The sequence below is a fragment of the Pristiophorus japonicus genome, chromosome 1 (genome assembly GCF_044704955.1).
Source record: "Pristiophorus japonicus isolate sPriJap1 chromosome 1, sPriJap1.hap1, whole genome shotgun sequence".
In the NCBI taxonomy this organism is placed as follows: Eukaryota; Metazoa; Chordata; class Chondrichthyes; family Pristiophoridae; genus Pristiophorus; species Pristiophorus japonicus.
This window is the reverse complement of record NC_091977.1, coordinates 545633167-545641660: the sequence shown is the minus strand read 5'-3', so window position 1 is coordinate 545641660 and position 8494 is coordinate 545633167. Positions and strand designations below refer to the sequence as shown.

The following is an 8494-nucleotide window of genomic DNA, read 5'->3' as shown; positions in this document are numbered from 1 at the left end:
CCGATCCCTCTCGCTCCCCTCACCTCGCACCCTCCTCGCACCGCCCTCTCCCCCTCTCAGCCTCCCCCCTCTCACTCCTCCTCTCGCCCCCCTCGCCCACCTCACTCCCCCTACCCTCTCGTCCCCCCTCACCCTGCTCCCCTCTCGCACCTCTCACCCTCCCCTCTTTCACCCCCCCTCGCCCCCTCCGCCCCCCCCTCCCCCTTTCACCCCTCTCCCCTCTCCCCCCCCCCTCGCCCCCCCCTCCGGCCCCTCTCACCCTCTGTGTCCCGTTGCAGGAGGAGCTGGCCCCACAGACCACGGACGAGGCAGTGCGGATCCTGCAGATCACTGAGCGAGGGCGGCAGGGCCGACTGCGGGCTCACTTCATGAGGGACATCGCGAGGGAGGAGCAGCGCGAAAGGAACAGGAAGCTGCTGCCCCCGGTTACCATGGAGCCCAACGCAGCAGCAACACTGATCCAGAAGGTGGTGTACGGGGTGGGGGGTTAAGGGGGTGGACAGAGCAGGGGGAGAGAGAGGAGGGGGGTGAGAGGGAGCGGGCCGAGAGGGGGGGGAGAGAGAGGGGAGAGAGAGGGAAGAGAGAGGGAAGAGATAGAGAGAGAGATGGAAGAGAGAGGGGTGGGGATGGGGGGAGAGAGAGAGAGAGAGGGGACAGAGATAGAGAAGGGACCGGGAGAGGGGAGGGGGATGGTGAGAGGTTTGGGGACAGAGAGAGGGGAACAGGGGGGATAGAGAGAGAGGGGGGACGGGGGGGGGAGGCGGCAGAGAGAGAGAAAGTGGGGTTCGGGGTGGGGGGTGTACAGAGTATTACAGAGAATTGTACTGCACAGAAACACCTTGCGATGTTTAAAGGGAGACAGAACCAGTGCGGGGAATTTCCGACCAGTTAACTTAACATCGGTCGGATAGATAAAAGAACCTTTACTTAATGATGTAACAGAAAAAGATCCAGAATTCTGACATATGATAAAGGGAAATCAGCGCGGGTTTGAAAGGGAAGGTTGTGTCTGACCAACCGTACTGAACAGAAAGAGTAGACAAGGGTGATGTAGTAGATGTCATATATTTGGATTTTAATAAATCTGCAGAATGGGCATGTAATTTGCAAATTAACTTCAATATAGAGATAAAAACATAAATTGCTGGAAATCTCAGCGGGTCGGGCAGCATCTGTGGAGAGAGAAACAGAGTTAATGTTTCGGGTTGATGACCCTTCATCAAGACTGGCAGTAATTTGAAATGTAACAGATTCTTAAGGAGGTGCTGTGGCCCTGAAAGGAAAAGGAGGAAGCGCTGGGGGCGGGGGGGCTGGGGGAGAGGGGCGTTGGGGGGGGAGAGGGGCGTTGGGGGGGGAGAGGGGCGTTGGGGGGGGAGAGGGGCGTTGGGGGGGGAGAGGGGCGGGGGGCTGGGGGAGAGGGGCGGGGGGCTGGGGGAGAGGGGCGTTGGGGGGGGGAGAGGGGCGTTGGGGGGGGAGAGGGGCGTTGGGGGGGGAGAGGGGCGGGGGGGCTGGGGGAGAGGGGCGTTGGGGGGGGAGAGGGGCGTTGGGGGGAGGGGAAAGAACAAAAGGGAAGGTCTGTGACTGGATGGAAGGCAGAAGATATTTGAGACAGAGAGAGGGATGATGGGCCAAATTGAGATGGTAATGGCACAGGTTCGGAAACAAACTGTGCGTCTGGATCGGGTGTGAATGGCAGAATAATTACCAGCCGCCATGGGAGACAGAGAGAAACAAAATACAAATAAAAAAGGACGGGGGGGAAAGTTTTTGTAATAAAAGGGAGGAAAGGGAACAAAAGATGGCCAGCGGTTACACCCTGAAATTGATGAACTGGATGTTGAGTCCCGAAGGCTGTAAAGGACCGAAGCGAAAGGTGAGGTGCTGATCCTCGAGGGTGCGTTGAGGGTTGGAACAGTGCAGGAGGCTGAGGACGGAGAGGTGGGAGTGGGAGTGGGAGCCGGGAATTAAGGGACAGACCACTGGAAGCTCAGGGTCAGGCTCACGGACTGAAGGGAGGTGTTCCACAAAGCGCTCTCCCGATCTACGTTTGCTTTGTTTGAATGTAGAGACGTGTGAGAGGCTGCGTTTTGCTGGGAAGAATGGCAGTGGATTCTATGTAAACTGGACATTCGACCAAACTAGTCTGTGCCAGTGTAAATGATCCACCCTTCATCTCACCCCGTAACATACCCTTCTATTCCTTGCCCCCTCGTGCTTAAATAGAGCTCTGCATCCAGTGTGTATCAGTTCTAACACTGAAACAGGCAAGTTATTTCCCCTGTGTTGTTTCACAGATTTGGAAAGGTTACAACCAGAGAAAGGACACCATTCGTGAACGGGCAGAAGAATTTGAGTTCATTGGAATGGTAAGTGAGGCTAACCCTGTGAGTGTGTGTGAGACTGTGTGTGAGACTGTGTGAGAGTGACTGTGTGAGTGACTGTGTGTGACTGTGTGTGTGTGACTGTGTGTGTGTGACTGTGTGTGAGTGACTGTGTGTGACTGTGTGTGAGTGACTGTGTGTGAGTGTGTGAGAGTGACTGTGTGTGTGACTGTGCGTGAGTGACTGTGTGAGAGTGACTGTGTGTGAGTGGCTGTGTGTGAGTGTGTGAGAGTGACTGTGTGAGTGGCTGTGTGTGAGTGTGTGAGAGTGACTGTGTGTGTGACTATGCGTGAGTGACTGTGTGTGAGTGTGTGAGAGTGACTGTGTGTGAGTGACTGTGTGAGTGACTGTGTGAGAGTGACTGTGTGTGAGACTGTGTGTGTGAGACACTGTGTGAGTGACTGTGTGTGTGAGACTGTGTGTGAGACTCTGTGTGTGAGACTGTGTGTGTGAGTGACTGTGTGTGTGAGACTGTGTGAGAGTGACTGTGTGTGAGTGACTGTGTGAGTGACTGTGTGTGTGAGACTGTGTGTGTGAGACTGTGTGTGAGACTGTGTGTGAGTGACTATGTGTGAGACTGTGTGTGTGAGACTGTGTGTGTGAGACTGTGTGAGAGTCTGTGTGTGTGAGACTGTGTGTGTGAGACTGCGTGAGAGTCTGTGTGTGTGAGACTGTGTGAGAGTCTGTGTGTGAGAGTCTGTGTGTGAGAGACTGTGTGAGAGTCTGTGTGAGAGTCTGTGTGTGAGAGTCTGTGTGTGTGAGACTGTGTGTGAGACCGCCTGTGAGTCTGCCTTAGAGTCCACCTGTGTGACTGCCTGTGAGACCGTGTGCGTGAGTGAATCCGTGCGCACGTGTGTGTGAGTGTGTGTGTGTGAGTCTGTGTGTGTGTGTCTATGTGTGAGTGAGTGAGTGTGTCTGCGAGTGTGTCTGTCTGTGTGTGTGTGAGTGAGTGTGCGTGAGTGAGTGTGTGTGAGTCTATGTGTGCGTCAGTGAGTCTGTGTGTGAGAGAGTGTGTGTGTGTGTGTGCAGAAACATAGAAAATAGGTGCAGGAGTAGGCCATTCGGCCCCTCGAGCCTGCACCACCATTCAATATGACCATGGCTGATCCTCTATCTCAACACCATTTCCCGCTTTCTCCCCATACCCCTTGATGCCTTTTGTGTCTAGAAATCTACCTATCTCCCTCTTAAATATATTCAGTGACTTGGCCTCCACAGCCTTCTGTGGTAGAGAATTCCACAGGTTCACCACCCTCTGAGTGAAAACATTTCTCCTCATCTCGCTCCTAAATTTCCTACCCTGTATCCTGAGACTGTGACCCCTTGTTCTAGACTTCCCAGCCCCCGGGGAAACATCCTCCCCGCATCCAGTCTGTCCAAACCTGTCAGAATTTTATACGTTTCAATGAGATCCCCTCTCATTCTTCTAAACTCTAGTGAATACAGACCCAGTCGATCCAATCTCTCCTCATACCGACAGTCCTGCCATCCCAGGAATCAGTCTGGTGAACCTTCGCTGCACTCCCTCTGTGACAAGTATATCCTTCCTTAGGTAAGGAGACCGACACTGCACACAATACTCCAGGTGTGGTCTCACCAAGGCCCTGTATAACTGGAGTAAGACATCCTTGCTCCTGTACTCAAACCCTCTTGCAATGAAGGCCAACATACCATTTGCCCCTAACTGCTTGCTGCACCATGTTTGCTTCCAATGACTGGTGTACAAGGACACCCAGGTCCCTCTGTACATCGACACTTCCCAAGCCATCACCATTTAAATAATACTTTGTCCTTATGTTTTTCCTACCAAAGTGGATAACTTCACATTTATCCACGTTATACTGCATCTGCCATGTGTTTGCCCACTCACTCAACCGATCTAAATCACCTTGCAGTGTCTCTGCATCCTCCTCACAACTCACAATCCCACCTAGCTTTCTGTCGTCAGCAAACTTGGAAATATTACATTTGGTTCCTTCATCCAAATCATTATTATTGTGTTCCTAACACAGATGAGGCTGCACATAGGGAGGTTAAAGTAACAGTGACCTCAGTCTTTATTGAGACACTCCAGAGTGAGGAACAGGTCTTAGGGGCCGGCTTATATACAGTGCTCCCAAGGGATGCTGGGATCCCTTGGGACTTCAGGGGATGCGCCCCCTGGTGGCGGAACATGGGAGTGCATGCTTTACAGATACACAACATCACTCCCCCCGCCAAAGTCAAAGTGAAAACTATTTACAAGGTGAGGCGGTCGGGAGCCTTTCTTTCCCTGGTGGACCGCCTCGGTACAAATGTCTGTTCTGGTGTGTTGGCTGTGCCCTCGCTGGGCTAGCGTGTTGTTAGCCCTGCAGGGCTGCTGGGTGAGCCTGGCCTTGCTGGGCTGTTGGGCGTGATGGGTTCGATTTCCTGGTCCGGCGTGGTGTCGTTGATCCTTTGGGTGTGTGTTGTGGTCTCAAAAAAGGCAGTGTCTGCTGTGGGTTGTTCAGGGCAGTCTGTGAACCGCAGCCTCGTTTGGTCCAGGTGCTTTCTGCAAATTTGTCCATTGTCGAGTTTGACTACAAACACCCTACTCCCTTCTTCAGCTATCACCGTGCCCGCAATCCACTTGGGACCATGTCCATAGTTTAGCACATACACAGGGTCATTCAGATCAATTTCCCGTGACACAGTGGCGCGACCATCGTTTACATTTTGTTGCTGCCGCCTGCTCTCTACCTGATCATGCAGGTTGGGGTGAACCAGCGAGAGTCTGGTTTTAAGTGTCCTTTTCATGAGTAGCTCAGCCGGGGGCACCCCTGTGAGCGAGTGGGGTCTCGTGTGGTAGCTGAGCAGTACTCGGGACAGGCGGGTTTGGAGTGGGCCTTCTGTGACTTGTTTAAGGCTCTGTTTGATGGTTTGTACTGCCCGCTCTGCCTGCCCATTGGAGGCTGGTTTAAACGGGGCCAAGGTGACATGTTTGATCTCATTGCGGGTCATGAATTCTTTAAATTCTGCACTGGTGAAACATGGACCGTTGTCACTGACCAGTATGTCAGGCAGGCCGTGGGTGGCAAACATGGCCCTCAGGCTTTCAATGGTGGCGGTGGCAGTGCTTCCCGACATTATTTCACATTCAATCCATTTTGAAAAAGCATCCACCACCACCAGGAACATTTTACCGAGAAACGGGCTCGCATAGTCGACATGGGTCCTCGACCATGGTCTGGAGGGCCAGGACCACAAACTTAGTGATGCCTCTCTGGGCGCGTTGCTCAACTGAGCACATACGCTGCATTGCCGTACACAGGACTCTAAGTCAGAGTCGATACCGGGCCACCACACGTGGGATCTGGCTATCGCTTTCATCATTACTATACCCGGGTGTGTGCTGTGGAGATCCGAGATGAACGTCTCCCTGCCCTTTTTTGGTAGCACTACGCGGTTACCCCACAACAGGCAGTCTGCCTGAATGGACAGCTCGTCCTTTCGCCGCTGGAACGGCTTGATTGGCTCTTGCATTTCAACGGGGATGCTGGCCCAGCTCCCATGCAGTACACAGTTTTTTTACTAAGGACAGCAGAGGATCTTGGCTGGTCCAAGTCCTAATCTGGCGGGTCGTGACAGGTGATTTATCATTTTCAAACGCTTCCATGACCATCAACAAGTTTGCAGGCTGTGCCATTTCCACCCCCGTGGTGGGCAATGGTAGCCGACTGAGAGCGTCCGCACAGTTCTCGGTGCCTGGCCTGTGGCGGATGGTATAGTTATACGCTGATAGCGCGAGTGCCCACCTTTGTATGCGGGCTGAGGCATGAGTATTTATCACCTTGTTTTCAGTGAACAGGGATATGAGGGGTTTGTGATCGGTTTCCAGCTCAAATTTGAGGCCAAACAGGAACTGATGCATTTTCTTTACCCCGAACACACACACTAATGCCTCTTTCTCAATCATGCTGTAGACCCTCTTGGCCTTAGACAAGCTCCTGGAACCATAGGCGACAGGTTGCAACTTCCCCGCAACGTTAGCTTGTTGTAATACACACCCGACTCCGTACGACGACGCATCACATGCTAGCACAAGTCTTTTACACGGATTATACAATACAAGCAGCTTGTTGGAGCATAAAATGTTTCTGGCTTTCTCAAAAGCATTTACTTGTTTTTTTCCCCATACCCAGTTCTCACCTTTACTCAATAACACGTGTAGGGGCTCTAAGAGGGTGCTTCCGGTCGGAAGTTACCAAAATAGTTGAGGAGTCCCAGGAACGACCGCAGCTCCGTGACGTTCTGTGGCCTGGGCGCGTTCCTGATAGCCTCTGTCTTGGCGTCTGTGGGCCGAATGCCGTCCGCCGCGATCTTTCTCCCCAAAAACGCCACTTCTGTTGCCATGAAGACACATTTTGATCTCATCAGCCGCAGCCCTACGTGATCCAGTCGCTGGAGGACCTCCTCCAGGTTTTGTAGGTGCTCGGCGGTGTCCCGACCCTTGACCAATATGTCGTCCTGAAAGACCACTGTGTGTGGTACCGACTTGAGTAGGCTCTCCATGTTTCTCTGGAAGATCACTGCAGCCGACCGAATTCCAAACGGGCATCTGTTGTAGATGAACAGTCCCTCGTACGTGTTGATGCAGGTGAGGCCCTTCGAAGACACCTCCAGCTCCTGCATCATGTAGGCCGAAGTCAGGTTGAGCTTGGTGAATCTCTTGCCTCCTGCCAGCGTCGCAAATAGGTCGTCTGCCTTAGGTAGTGGGTATTGGTCCTGTAGCGAGAAACAATTAATAGTTACTTTATAATCGCCACAAATCCTGACCGTGCCATCACTTTTGAGTACTGGAACAATCGGGCTGGCCCACTCGCTGAATTCCACTGGGGAGATGATGCCCTCGCGTTGCAGCCTGTCCAGCTCGATTTCCACTCTCTCCCTCATCATGTGTGGTACTGCTCGTGCCTTGTGGTGAATGGGTCATGCCTCTGGGACCAAGTGGATCCGCACCTTCGCCCCGGAAAAGTTTCCAATGCCTGGCTCAAAAAGAGAAGGAAATTTTTTCAGAACCTGGATACATGAGGCCTCATCGACATGTGATAGCGCTCGGATGTCATCCCAGTTCCAGCGGATTTTGCCCAGCCAGCTCCTTCCAAGCAGTGTGGGGCCATCGCCCGGGACAATCCAGAGTGGCAGTTCGTGCACAGTGCCCTCGTAGGTGACCTTGACCATGGCGCTGCCCAGGACAGTGATGAGCTCTTTGGTGTACGTTCTCAGTTTCGTGTGGATGGGGCTCAGGGCTGGTCTGAATGCCTTGTTGCACCACAGTCTCTCAAACATCTTTTTACTCATGATGGATTGGCTAGCGCCAGTGTCCAGTTCCATGGCTACGGGTAAGCCATTCAATTTTGCATTTAGCATTATAGGTAGACATTTCATCAAAAATGTGTGCACCCCGTGCACTTCAGCATCTGCCTCCTCTCTGAGGCTCGAAATTGCTTTGATCCACCATGGACCGATCTTCCTCTGCCACGTGGTGGTTAGCAGGTTTTGCAGAGCTTGCAGCTCATTCGCAAGCTCGTTGGAGGTGCCCCATTGTTCCACAGCTCTTGCAAACATACCCTTTGAAGCAGCATGAATAGAAACATAGAAACATAGAAAATAGGTGCAGGAGTAGGCCATTCGGCCCTTCTAGCCTGCACCACCATTCAATGAGTTCATGGCTGAATATGCAACTTCAGTATCCCATTCCTGCTTTCTCGCCATAACCCTTGATCCCCCGAGTAGTAAGGACTTCATCTAACTCCTTTTTGAATATATTTAGTGAATTGGCCTCAACAACTTTCTGTGGTAGAGAATTCCACAGGTTCACCACTCTCTGGGTGAAGAAGTTTCTCCTCATCTCGGTCCTAAATGGCTTACCCCTTATCCTTAGACTGTGACCCCTGGTTCTGGACTTCCCCAACATTGGGAACATTCTTCCTGCATCTAACCTGTCTAAACCCATCAGAATTTTAAACGTTTCTATGAGGTCCCCTCTCATTCTTCTGAACTCCAGTGAATACAAGCCCAGTTGATCCAGTCTTTCTTGATAGGTCAGTCCCGCCATCCCGGGAATCAGTCTGGTGAACCTTCGCTGCACTCCC

At 52.5% G+C, this 8494-nt stretch overlaps 1 protein-coding gene across 1 annotated transcript in view; it reads left to right on the top strand.

Annotated features, from left to right (window-relative positions):
- The window catches only part of LOC139273152 (dynein regulatory complex protein 11-like), a 245807-nt gene that overhangs the window by 27477 nt on the left and 209836 nt on the right, over positions 1-8494 (top strand). The window contains exons 2-3 of the mRNA XM_070889687.1: positions 279-467; positions 2295-2366. Of these exons, the coding sequence (XP_070745788.1) occupies positions 279-467; positions 2295-2366 (261 nt within the window). The remainder of the gene's footprint in view (positions 1-278; positions 468-2294; positions 2367-8494) is intronic.